The sequence below is a fragment of the Pezoporus wallicus genome, unplaced genomic scaffold, assembly GCF_028554395.1.
Source record: "Pezoporus wallicus isolate ANWC-B61680 ecotype Strahan unplaced genomic scaffold, APGP_CSIRO_Pwel_v1 contig_13850, whole genome shotgun sequence".
Taxonomy (NCBI): domain Eukaryota; kingdom Metazoa; phylum Chordata; class Aves; order Psittaciformes; family Psittacidae; genus Pezoporus; species Pezoporus wallicus.
This window is the reverse complement of record NW_026635243.1, coordinates 153,074-166,495: the sequence shown is the minus strand read 5'-3', so window position 1 is coordinate 166,495 and position 13,422 is coordinate 153,074. Positions and strand designations below refer to the sequence as shown.

General features: G+C 37.7%; 1 protein-coding gene across 8 annotated transcripts in view; it reads left to right on the top strand.

Annotated features, from left to right (window-relative positions):
* The window catches only part of HECTD4 (HECT domain E3 ubiquitin protein ligase 4), a 70,545-nt gene that overhangs the window by 21,363 nt on the left and 35,760 nt on the right, over positions 1 to 13,422 (top strand). For 4 of the 8 annotated variants that reach the window (XM_057412647.1, XM_057412614.1, XM_057412659.1 and 1 more), the window contains exons 10-22: positions 11 to 124; positions 1,251 to 1,391; positions 1,748 to 1,980; positions 2,245 to 2,390; positions 4,447 to 4,517; positions 5,091 to 5,196; positions 5,823 to 5,943; positions 6,828 to 6,956; positions 8,116 to 8,240; positions 9,034 to 9,187; positions 9,467 to 9,567; positions 10,594 to 10,792; positions 12,229 to 12,375. In XM_057412647.1, the coding sequence (XP_057268630.1) occupies positions 11 to 124; positions 1,251 to 1,391; positions 1,748 to 1,980; positions 2,245 to 2,390; positions 4,447 to 4,517; positions 5,091 to 5,196; positions 5,823 to 5,943; positions 6,828 to 6,956; positions 8,116 to 8,240; positions 9,034 to 9,187; positions 9,467 to 9,567; positions 10,594 to 10,792; positions 12,229 to 12,375 (1,787 nt within the window). The remainder of the gene's footprint in view (positions 1 to 10; positions 125 to 1,250; positions 1,392 to 1,747; positions 1,981 to 2,244; positions 2,391 to 4,446; positions 4,518 to 5,090; positions 5,197 to 5,822; positions 5,944 to 6,827; positions 6,957 to 8,115; positions 8,241 to 9,033; positions 9,188 to 9,466; positions 9,568 to 10,593; positions 10,793 to 12,228; positions 12,376 to 13,422) is intronic. The other 4 variants (XM_057412640.1, XM_057412622.1, XM_057412631.1 and 1 more) reach the window with 4 other exon arrangements.

The following is a 13,422-nucleotide window of genomic DNA, read 5'->3' as shown; positions in this document are numbered from 1 at the left end:
TTCTGTGTAGTTCTGGCCTCCAGCTTGGTGTTCAACATTTCGGATGGGCAGTTCACAAGCAGAGCAGATCTCATTGATGCTGCAGGAAGTTCACTTGGACGTGGTGCTCTAGTTCCAGGGCTTGGTAAGAAGTAGATCTCTTTTCTAAGAATATTTCAGAACTAGACATATCCAGCCCTTAGACTGTAAATTGTGGGGTTTACTGAGCCGTAAGCAGCTTTGCACGTGGTGGGGTTGCATGTCTGTGGTGAAGTTTTGTAAATGCAACATTTTTGAGACTTCAGAATTCCCTGCAGGTGTTTCCAGTATCTTGCTTCTGCAGCTTCAGCTTCAGGCAAGCTCAAGAAAAGGGTTTTCTGCAGCAGAAAAGAATCTTGAAAGAAGTCTGATTAATTTTTTTAATATCCTGCTTATGTTGTCAGGTGCTGCAAAGTTCTGGCTATCTTCTCTCTATATTTAAAAACACATAAATGTATCTTGGCTGGGAAGATGTTTGTCATGAGATAAATAGCTATAAAAGTCTAAATGCTAGGTATGGGTAGGTATAATTGTATGTTAACCTGTTGGCTGCTGATACTGGAGATTTACCTCAGTCATTTGAAACGTGGAGAAATAGGTTAGTTTTGAGCTTCTAAAGTATGGTAAATGGCCTCTGCCATGGAACAGTCCTGCCCATAATCCACTCATCCCTTTCCATGTACTGTTTTGGACTTGTAGGCTTTGAGCTTTTCCAGAGATGAGTCTCTAAGCATAAAACTTTGTTGGCAGCTGGACAATGTGAACTGTCAGTTTTATTAAAGCTGTTGTTTTTACCTCAAGGCCTTTAAAACAAGTTCTAAGGTGCTTAGATGTCAACGTAGTAAACCAAATGTTAAGCTTGCTTCTCTGTTTTTCTAGAAGTTACTGGTATCAGGTGCCAGACTCATCTACCTTTAGTTTGTGCACTGTGGCAGTGTGTGATCAGTGGTGGAGGGATGGCATATGTTACGTGCTTATAACAAGCACTGGAATATTTACCTGAAGCAGATGCTGTTTTACCCTCGAAACATCAAAAGGGATGTGCATTTGCTTCATTCCTTTGTTAAGGAGTCTCTTTTTCACGTTTTTCATTCCAAAGCACTGTTACTAAATTGCTGTCATGACAGCAACTTCTAAAGCAAATATTTTGGCTTTCTATCTGCTATGAAAATAGCTTGGTTTTCTAACAAATGTTCTAAAATTTGACATGCAGAATATTTTCCTTTTCTCAGGTGCCTGTTATGATACTGTGAATAACATGATATGGACGTGCTCCAATGACTACATTGATCAGTGGTGTAATCCTGGGAACCAGGCATTCCACTGTGTCTGTCAGAGGCTGGGTGTGAGTCATGTCATTACAGAGCCCAAAGGTGAGTAAACCTACAGGTCAGGCTTTTATACCAAGTGGAATTGAAATGTGACATTATCATAGACTAAATATACAGAAACTGCTTTCTGAAACTTATTGTTAAAAGCTCTGAAAGTGTTTAGAAATATTGGTCATGGTTTCTTTGCTTTAAGAAAGGAAAAAACAAAAAGCAAGTTGTGTTTGGAAGTTTCCAGATTTTGCTGCCTTTAGCACATTAAAAAAGTGGGCAGTTCCTTTGTTTGTCTTGTGGACGTGTGTCTTGGAGATGATGATGATGGTATATTGCATTGTAGAAGCAAATACTAATGCTATAGTCTGTGTTTGTAGACAGCATTTAAACCGTTTTTGTTCTTCTAGGGGATGCAACAAGCACAAATGAAGTTATTAACCAGTTACTGCACCATGTTGGTGCCATGTGTATCCATCAACTCAACCTGCTCGCAGCCAGCAACAATCTCCCCATAACAAATTTTTTGGGCAAGCAACATCCAATAGAAGCACATCACCTCAGCAGCATTTGTGACATTATGGAAAAAGCTATGGTCAATGGAGATACCTGTATAATACGCTGCATCCTTGTTGTCTTTCAGGTACAAAGGCAATTCAAATGTACTGCACAGCAGTTGAGGGGAGAAAAAGAAGTTGTTTAGAATACAGGCAGCCACTTGATTTTATTAGGGTTTCTTTTTAATTCATTCCATTCAATTGAATGGAGATTGACTTAGCAGTGGGTTTGCAGTATCTCATACACCCATCATCAGTTTCCAGCTCTGATTTCTGGTGACCTGGACAGAAAAGGAATTCATACAGGCAATGTTTAAGGTTTTAATATAGTTGTGTTTAATCTTCCTTAGGTGGTTTTTAAGTTTTTCTTCAGCCCACAAACTGAAAGAAACAGAGATATTGTTAGAAGGTCTGGCCTGTTGCTCTGGCAGTTACTGATGGCACCACGGGATCAGATTTGCTCTGAAATCCAGAAGGAGGTTTGCCTAGCCATTAGGTAAATATCTGTTTTGTCAAATTAAACTCAGATTTTAGATTACTTGAAGATGCTGGAACAATGAACACTCAAATTGTATTCAGCAGTTTAATATGATGAAATGAAGGTTGACATAGTCTGATAAAATTATGATGATTTTTATCTGTGGAAGAAGGGAAATACAATCTGTTTGTCATGATGACAGTGAAGTAACAGGTGCTAATTACTTTCCATTCTTTTCACTTCTTGTTTTTTAGTGTCTTTCTTTAGAGATTTTTTTAATGTTTAGTATAATTAATTGAAGCAAAGTGATGGCTAAGAATGACTTCCTTAGATAGCTCACATACTGTACTGGTGGTCAGGAATAGGCAAAGCTAATGTTGTCAGCTGCCATACCGTGTTTCAAGTGACAATACTAAAATTCTCCTAAACAAAAGGGAGTTTAAGAGGAAGCAGAATGAATAAATAGTACTTGAGGAATGCTGTAAGATTGAAGGCCCAGGGGAAAGCACAGGAATGTCTTGTCAAATTCAGGTCTATCTTTAGAAAACAGGAATCTGTTTAGGCAGAAGAGTGGGCATTATGTGTCTGGGCTGATACACCAGGTCGTCAAACACTTAAACAGACTGGTTGCTTTAGCTCCACATCGTATTAGCGACTACATCTCTTGAACCTGATGCTGTGTAATTTCCTTTCTCTGGCTTGTCAAAACAGCAGCATGACTAAGTACAGGGAAGCGAGCAAAAAGTGTGATTGTGTATCACGAAAATGAGAGAATGCAAATCTCAAGGACAGGGAATGCTGTCTCAAATGTCCTAAGTACAAATATAATCTGCTTTCAAGTGGGAAGTGCTCCAAAGGTTGAGAACAAAATCTTCTGAAGATCAACCTGCATTTTTTGTGTGTGAATCACAACATTCCAAATTTCAGTGGCTTTATGCAACTCTGAGTGAAGAAAAATTGTGTATTTTCAGTATGATTACCTGGCATTGTCAGGGTTTTGCTTTTTGACAGGGAAACAAGTATCCTGTCAATTCTATGGACAGATGCTGCATTTTCCCTGTGTTTAACTCTATGTCCTCCAATTCCTTCTAAAAAAATCAGAGGTGGAGGTTAGGTAATATCTCCTTCCTCCTGTTTTCTCACTGGAATATTCTGATACCAACAGAAACCTCATACTTAGGTTGCAGTATATGGTAGCTCTTCCTAATGGTTTTATCACAAGTTGGTCAGCATGAGCCAGAGGGAGGGAAGCTGCAATAATCTCTGTGTGAAGCTGAAAAACATAACCAGTTTTCTTTCTATGAGAATGTTATTCAAAAAGAAAGAGGGAAAAGAGCAGAAGAGAAAGTCTGCATAATAGTTTCAAAGCTCCAGACAATCATGAAGTATTCCTTTTAAGTTACTGTGTTCTCCTATCTTGATGTGGTAATTCATGTAGAAAGGACAAAGTTCATCGCAAGTTAGAGAGGAAAAATATCTCCACAAGGAGTATTTATGCATAGCTGTGCTGTTTCTAAAACACTAGTTCTAGACTCTTCAGCTTATCTATGACTTCTGTAAGGAGCCAGTCTTTAGTAAGTAAAAAACTGCAACAATGGTGGCTTCTTGCTTACCATCTTTTGCATTTTCCATTGTTCTTAGCACAGATAAGCCATCCCCCATCACCAGAATTGAGGTGTTCTCTTAAACCAGCATCCATTTCGTCTGACATCTGTCCATTTCTAGAAAAAATGATTGTGCTGTCATACATATATATATATATATATATATATATATATATAAGTGATTAATGTGGAGTTTCTCGGGGGGAGCAAATAGCTCTGGAAGAAGCTTTGGCACCGCAGCAATAAAATACAGCTGATCAGAGCTGATTTCTGGAGAAAGCAGCTGCTTATTTTATGACTAATATAAATGCTGAGACATGGAGGATGCCTTTCTAAGTTGGAAGAATCTGTTACGTGGTTGTTCTAAATGTTACATCAGATACTAAAGCCATTTTTCACATGTCCATTGAAATGATTTTGTTTGCTTTTAAGTACATTAAGTAATCCATGGTTTTATTTTTTGTCTTTAGCTCTGGTTTAAATATCCTGTATCCTGGAGAAGCAGAAATCAATAATTTATTGAAATTAGTCTTAACTGAAGGTGAGAATGTCTTCTTGCCATGTAAAAGTGTGGGTGGCTTTTTCGTAATTGAAACCAGAAAGTGAAAATACTTCTAGGAAATTACAGAATGCTTCCAGTTCTGAAGCTCCTTCTGAATGGAAACATGGGCAAATGTAGATGAGGTAAAGGGAAGTTGGTCTCAATCGGGCAGCTGTTTGAAATGGAAAAGGGTTAAAGTTCTCTTTTATCACTCTTAGTAATGTTTCCTGTCCAGGTTGTGCTTTAAAATATCTACAGTTAGTGTTACTCATGGCAATTACACAGTGACCAGAGGTAATCCTTAGTGAGAGAGTAATGTTCTACTTGCATTCACCATGAAATGGGGGTCTGGGCTTAGAAGCAGCTGATGCATAGTAACATGTTACTTCATAGAACAGTGTGCATTCATCAAAGTAAGTTTCAACAGGCAGTGATATCAACAGGGAATTGGGCTATGCTGTAAATATCATACTTTCTGAGAAGTAGCATATATTAAGCAAGATATGTGAGGAAATAAAAAGAAATTACTTCTGTAAAATGCTGTTTTGCCAAAGTTTTTGCATTCCATTTTAGGAGAGAGAAATAGTGGTCTCTCTCAACTCCGTGATGTTATCCTGACTAATTTAGCTGAACAGCTTCAGAACAACAGATTTGGAAGTGAAGATGATGATCACTATAGGTAAAATGCAACATAATGTTCCCCTTTCTCCCCATATATAATATTTCTGTTACCTGCTTTAGGTAATCTTGCATAAAATTCTGTTGAAATTGCTTGTTATTTCACTGGCAGTGTGCCCTGAAATCCTGTCCTTGTGTCTGGAATGGGTGTAGAGTTTCATTAGGACAAAGGAGAGGGAGGCTGGACTAATTTTAGGGGAAACTTTGGAGACTTCTGTACACAGACTTAGGTTTGGATTCTCTGCTACTTACCGTGTATACAGTAAATGTTAATGATACTTCGTAAGTGTGGTATGATGACACCATATCACTACATTAGGTGACTTTTCAGCAATAAAACTGTCAGTCTCAAGTACCTGTTCAAGCTGGGAAAAATCCTTTCTTTATTTTAGGTGTCATTAGAAGCCCTTGATTTATATGAGCACAGTGGAGGAAATCACTTGCAGTGATTGTTGTTTAACATTTCAGACTTGGTTTTCTTTGTGTCTGAATCTGAAGTTGAACAGGTATTTGTTTTGGTTTCACATGATTAGTGGTGCAGCTTGCAGAGACTTGAGATGAGCTAATCAAAACATTAGGCTGTAATGAGACTGTTAACATTTTACATCTTTCTTGCATTTTTTGAAGACTAAATGATGAACTTTTGCACTACATTCTCAAGATTGTTGTCCGAGAATCTTGTGTCTTAATCACCAAGTGCCAAACTGTATCTAAAGATGATTTTCAAAAGCTTCTTTCAACTGTGCCTGTAAGTAAAATGTATTTTGATCAAAGTATGCGTGCCTTTGGCTTCTTTTCCTCCTTAAATCTATTATCTTCACCGAGCGTATAGAGGTGAAGCTTCTATACTTGTGTTTCTTAACAAATACAGGAAAATATTCTTTTGTTAGTGCTGTGCAGGGAAGGAAAAAAGAATTTCTTAAAGCAAATTGTACAGTAATGCTAAACCGAGTTTATATGTGGATACATTTTCCAGTTGCTCTGGTAGCTGTTTGAATTGAAAAGAAATCTGTGTACCTCAGTCTTCAAAGCATTGCAACAGCTTAAAAACCAAACTCTTTCTGCAGCTGTGTATAATGATTCAAACAAGCAGAAAGGATTAGCATTTACAGACAAAAATTTGACATTATTGAATGGTAAGAGCATGCAGAGATGTTTTGAGCAGGATCAGCTCCCTGAGCTGGTTGAGGGCAAAGGCAGGTGAGCTTGCGTCTCAACACTGAGGAGGGAGGGATGCAGGGAGATGGGAAAGGAGAAGTAGCGTGAAACCATTGCCTTGAGGAATGTGAATTAAATTGAGTTCTATGGATGCATTATCCTTTAAAAATTAATGAATGTTACAGTGCTTGAATATTACTATAATGTTATGTAGTTGAATAAAATTGTACTACTTCTTTGTTTTGCAAGTTATTTCACAAAATGCAGTGTTTTGCAACCAGTTTCTTCTCTTAAGTATGTGTTAACAAGCTTACATTAAATCTGCAAAAACAGTTCTGTTCAAAGGAAATTATTCTGCTTTTGCTTGTCCTCTCCCTTAACTTTTTTCCTCTTTTACATTTCAAAGTACAAGGATTGCCTGAACCAAGGTTAAGTGGTTTAGATAATGTAAAGTTCTACTTATTTATGTTAAAGGCTGCATCTTCGTGTTTGCGGTATCTGATGGCTGTACAGAACCACCTCCTCAGTAACACTATTCTGATTAAACCTGATGAAAATGATGACAGTGACAGCTCCTTGCAGGGAGAGACATTGAAGGTACAGGTAAACGCCAAGTTTTATTCTAGCATGGCTCTCTCCAGTCAGTGTTCCTGTGACACCTCTTGTTTCTGCAGTGCATTCTACTGACATTGTTTTGTCAGTTCTTTTCCTTTTGATATAGTTAAGTTATTGTAGATAGTTTTTTCCTGTTCTCCAGCTCAAGGCTGCAGTTGTTCTGTGTTCAGGATTCCAGCTTGGGTTCTATGTTCTTAGTAAGAGCTGGCATTTCCTAAATATATATATTGTGAGGTTTAAAATGTACTTTAATTAATATGTGTTCGTAAAGAAGTCTATGTGCCAGGAATCCTTCTGGAGACATTACCCCCCACTTCCTCTGCTCCAAATCACTTGGGTGGTCACTTTTCAGACATAAATAGGAAAGTTTTCCTGTTTGCCTTTCTGGCTTCTGCTTTCTTTCAGTTTTAACTTACAAAGCTTATGTAGAACCACCTACTACATCTGTTGTCTGAAATAGCAGTGATGTTTGTGGCAGGGAAACTGAGGACAGGGCTTGTAGACAGTGGTTGTTTTGTTGGTATGTTTATTAAAATGGTGTCTTTTCATGTTACTGCTGGCATAGTCTGGAATGAACTCATAGAAGCCAGTTCTGTCTTGGCATGCAGCTTGTGTTAGCAACAGTAGCAGTTCATCTATAATGGCATTGACTTCTGAATTTCTGGTGGTGTTAAGCTGGTTTTGTGTGCTACTCTGAGACTTTGTGTGCTTGTAATTTGCTGTAGTTGGAAGTTATTTGTTCAGGCGCATTGAGTAAATGCTAAATATTGTAGTACTTTTCTTGTCTCACTATTCACCCATGTTTTCATTGTTCAGTTTCTCTCTCTACAGTGATCCTCATACCTGCTAGGACATTCTGTCACCAGTGCTGTACCTTGGCTGGCTAACAGCTTGCTCTGCTGTGCTGGACTTGGGGATTCGTTCCCTCTAGAAACTGGGTGTGCATCCTGTAAAACACGCACCTAGTTTCTCCCAGCACTTTGGGTCTTAGCATTAATCAAATTTAAGTCTTGGATGAATCTCCTGCTGCAGGCCTGCCAGGTCACATTATCATTATTCTCATTTGGAAATCCATCATTTTGTTCTGTTGCCCTTTTTTTTGTATTCTCTAAGAATTCAAGTATCCTTTAACTCTTTTTGTACCTAGGAGCTAAAGACCAGCATTTTGTCTCTTGCTACACAAATTCTGACAGGATGCGATGAAGTCTTAGAAATGCTGCAACAAGTCACTACCGCGCTAATAAACAGTGACATTTCGGACAGAGAGCAAAGGTAAGACAAGTATGTCAATACTAATAGCTTGGTAATCTATAGAGACTTCAAATTGCAAAGGTTTTAGTTAGAATGTTATTTATGAGTAAAGTAACTGGAATAAAAACTGTAGTTAAGTCATTTTATCCATTACAAGTCTTGGACGTTGTGATATCCTGTGAATTTCAACAGATAGAGTCACTTTGCCCTTCCCTGTCTCCACTTAAAATATATGTTGGGAATGTGAAGTAGACAAAACCAGTGAACATCTTTGCCTTATTAAGCAAACACCTCCCTCTCCCAGTCATGTTTTAGGTTTCAGTTTCTAAGCTTTTCAGTGCCTGCAAGGTTAGTTTTGTTTATTGACAGTGCATAATTCCTTTGAGATACTTTCAGATGGGTTTCATGCTCAAATATATTTTTGTAGATACAGGTTCTTTTAAAGTACTTTGAGCTGCATGTGCTTGGAGCCTAGTATACATACTGAACAAATACAGTTGTGTTTGATGTGGACTTTCATTGCATGCCCGTGGGAGCTTACCATTTTCCAAGTAGTAAACTCTTGGGTTTTACTGTCTTCTGGTCTTACTTGTTTGTAAGAGTTGACAGCAAAGACTAGGTTTCACTTTGGAGAAATTGTAATGTTTTCAAGATATAAAGGTCTTTTTTGTTGTTTTACGAATGCAAATCTTCTCTGCTGAATTTTGAATTGCCTGCTTACACAGCCTATTACAAGATTAAACAGACTACTAAAAATAGTAGTGATACTCCATTGAAATAGTTGTTACTATGCAAACTTTGATTCTCCTGACAGATTAAAAGGTCTGGAGCAAATTACAAAGGCTACTATGCTTGGGCATCTGCTTCCTGTCCTACTGACATCCCTGATGCACCCAAATTTGCAGACTCTGACTATGGCTGATGCCTTGATGCCTCAGCTGGTGCAGCTGGTTCTTTACACAAGTCAGGTATGGTTTTTGTGTCAGCAGTTGTCTACAAAGGGAAATAGATGTGATATGTGTATTTTGAAATGCTGGAGGTCTTGGTCAACTTCCTGCAGATTACAGTGTAAGAATTGCTTTAACAGCTGCAAAAGCTGATAATTTGAATTGTTACAACAGCTACTAAGTAATGATTCATTGTCAAAGTCAACAATCAACCTACAGTGATTGTTAATATAGTTCAATAACAAGATGTTAAAATTACTTACTGTTTGCATGTTCCTAACACTATATTCTGTGCCACAGACTGCACTGCTGCTTAAAACTCAGTCTCCAGTTTTCTCAGAACTGAACAGTTCTCCCAGTGGTGCATCAGAACAGAAAGGGAAGCTCTTGCCTGATGAGAGGTGATTTCCTTTACGTTTGGGTCTTTTCATGGGATAAAATATCTTAGCTGCTCATTTAACCATTGCTGAGGGATAAATCTGAAAGCAGCAATCTCATCCATCCCGTAAATATATATAAGCCTTTTCAAAAGGCAATTAGTTCTAATTTTTTTTTGCATATAGAATTATGTTAATAGTATCTTCAGGTTGTTTGTGCAGGGGATGGTTTGTTTTGGTTTTTTTCCCTTCCCCTGAAGCATTAGGAATTAATTCTAAATGTTCCTCTTACAATAAATTAGGCTAAGGAAGATCATCAGGAGAAAATGCAGATTGCTCTGGCAGCATGAGATACAGTATTAAAACCATTGGAAACATATTAAATGGTTTCATTTACATAGAGAAGGCAATTTAAGTCTTACATTTAGGTCCTATATCGCTTTGAGCTGAGACACAGCTTCTGCTTAGAAACAGAAGCATGCAGCTAAATGAAATAAAAATGCTTGTCATTGCTATTTGCAGTGTTGCAGAATTTGTAACATTAAACAACTTGTGATAATGTGCCATAAACTGTCTGAAAACAGTCTGAAATAGTTTGAAAACTCTAAATTTATTTTCAGTCTTCCTCCAGATCATAAGCTTCACTGAAACATGTTGTTTTATGACAGGGTAATCAGTTTTGAGTGCTCTTCCAGGAGGGAAGGGTTTTTTTATGCTATCAGTCATGTTAAAATCCATATATAATATATAATACTATTTACTTTTCCATGGTACTACTTAGATTGCTTACCATAATTTGAAAATTGGAAAGCATAGGGAAAAGTTCAGATCTTACAGGTTAGAGCTTGGCATAGTTACTTCTAATGCACATAGTTCATACTTTTCAAGTTCTGCGCGTTCCCTGAATATAGTTATGCCTAAAATGAGGAGTCAATACTTTGTGTCACTATGTGTGAATACTGAGAAGTGATTTTTAAGTACTTTATAGTATGATATATAGTAGAAATCTGTGTGCTGAACTGTAGGACTCGTTGTTTACTCTGATTTCAGAATGCTGGAAGAGAAAGAAGAACCCGGTTTTCTGACGGGTTTGAAGATCCCAGCTCCCTGGGCTGCTGGGAAGACTGTAGAAACAGTTCATCCTGTCAGGGATAACTATAAATTTAAAGAAACTGTCCATATCCCAGGAGCCCGCTGTTTATATCTTAGATTTGACAACAGATGTTCTTCACAATATGATTACGACAAGGTAAGCAAGGGCCAATTCCGAAATGCTTTCTTTTGTCTGTATTTTCACAGCAGCACTTCCCATTTTTGTCTTTTCTGCCCCTTGTCTTCCATGATTTCCAGGATAATGCAGGAGATTTTTATTGATAGGAGCTTATTAGTGTACTGTAATGTCACAGTCAACTTGTCTGGCTGTAAAGTACAGAGATGCAGAGAGGTTATTTCTTGCATGGCGTAAGTGTGAATAACTTGAGTTTCGTCTTGAGACTTAGCTATATGATAGAGAATGTACAAAGAGTCGTTGACATGAAAAGACAGGAAGATGAAGGTAAATGGTTTGTGTTTAATTTCTATCATTCTTGAAGAAACAATCAAAAAAATATGTATTTAATTCTTCTTTTATATTGTTTCAGAACATAATATCCAGTGATTGTTTCAGTGTTTAAGACCTATCAGTTGTGAGGATCTTTTGTTAAGGGTTAGGCTCTGCAATTAGGAACTTGCCTCAAAAGATGTTGGAAGTAGTGGTAGTTATGGAATAGGAGAAATGTAGTGTGCTCCAGAGGTTCTGGAGGGGAGTTGTTTTGGTTTTCTCCCCCTCAGAAATTGATACCAAACTCTTCCATTATTTTTCAAGTTCATTTCATGGTGGCTCAGAATGTCACAGTTTGACTTCCTGCTCATTTTTGCTGCTGTTCAGTTTTCTTTAATTCCCCAATTTTAATCTGGCTGCCTCCAATGTCGATCAGCACAGACTGTTTAAACTGGCCAGCACTAGAAAGGTGTTTTGTTTTTTCCCTGATGATATATGCCTTTTTTACATGGATTAATATGAATGTGTATTTTCAATTCCAAGAACACGACTACTAGCACTTACTTTGTATAATTGGGGAGCTACTTGTGCTGCTTACTAATTCTTGCCATATATTCTCTAACATAGAACAAGTCCTGTGATACTCACTTCCATTAGTTATTTATAAATGTCTTTAACCAGCAATGGGTGACGTTAATATTAAACTCCTCCAGAAAACTTTGGACCTCATCATGTTCCCACTGAATCATAGAACTGTTTAGGCTGGAAAAGACCTTCAAGATCATGGAGTCCAATCATTAATCTAGCAAAATACAAACTTTGATGGGAGCAGGATCAATCTGTTTATTAGTAGAGAGACAGTATGTTCTATTTAGTTCAGCATGAGGAATGGAAGTTGGGTATCTCCCAGTTTCTGCTCCCGTTCCACTGCTGACTTGCTGTGTGACCTCGGGGGCAAGTCACTTAATTTCCTCTCTGCCTCAGTTTCCCCATCTGTAAAATGGGGATAATAATACTTGCCTACTCTCCTCACAGGGCTGTTGTGAGGATTTGTTAATGTTGATAAAGCGCTTTGAGAATCTAAAGCGTGGTGGAAGTGCTAAGTATTATTATTATTATTAGATTTTCTTGTTTTTCTCTTACAGTCTAACAGTGTATTTTATGTTTTGAAGTTGGTGATCTATGCTGGTCCTAACACAAACAGTAGGAAGGTTGCTGAGTATGGAGGCAATACACTGGGATACGGCAGCCGTAGTGTCTTAGGAACTGGTTGGCCGAAAGACTTAGTAAAGGTACAGTATTATAATCCACCAATATTTCACATAGAAAATTCCCCTTTGGAAACCCTGTTGAGTCCTTTTTAGCCCTTTATAACAATGAAGTCCAAGCTTTTAAGTGTATGGTTACCCATCCTGAGATCACTTCTTAAGTGGGCTGTTATGTCCTTGGGGAATAACTTTAAACTGGGCTCTGTGTTATGTGTGATGCTTCTCTTTGAGCTTATCTTGCTTTGTTATGTCTTACTGGAATTCCTTACTGGTATGTTTCAGTCCTGGAGTCTCTAATGGCACTACTGTTCTCATTCATTGATCTTCCTAAGAGAACTTCTTGCACAGTCTCTGGTTTTGCATATATTCTGAAAGTCTGTGGGCATAACTGCTTTTTTTGAACAGTAACCCACAAATATAACAAGTAATAAATGTAGCATTTATGTTGGTTTTTAAAATTACGTTGGATGCTTTTGGCAGTTAAGCAAGACAGAAAAATCCCTTAAACTTCTTGAAACTTCAGTATTTCAGTAGTTTTGCTGTGTGTTCCCTCTGCATGCGGCATCATTTATTTCCTTACATGTTTGTGCTGCTGCATTGTCCCACACTAAAACTGGCCTTAAGTATATAATGAAAAATCATTTCAAAAAGAAATCAAAAAGTAATAAAGTGGAAAGCAGTTTCCAACAAGCACTTAGTTGTTCACAATGGAATTTCATTTATTTTTCAGACATAGACTTTTATACTGGCCTTTTAGCAAACTTTTCTATTAATGTGTTGATGTTGTTCTCCTTGAAGAGCTTGTCTGTCTGCCCTCAGGAAGAGAACTGTTGGTTATTGTGTGGGTTCTTGCAGACAAACAATCGAAGTGTTCTGATGAAAATCGAAGCCAAGCAATACAGGCTGATAAATTCTACAAGTGCAGTGGTTGTTACTGTTTTACTGTAGCTAGCCAGCAGCAAAATTAAAATCAAATTGTCCACTAAAAGATATCCGTACAAAAAGGGAAGAACTTTAGATCAGAGTATTTAATCAGAGATGAAAATAATACCTATCTAAATGTCATTAAAA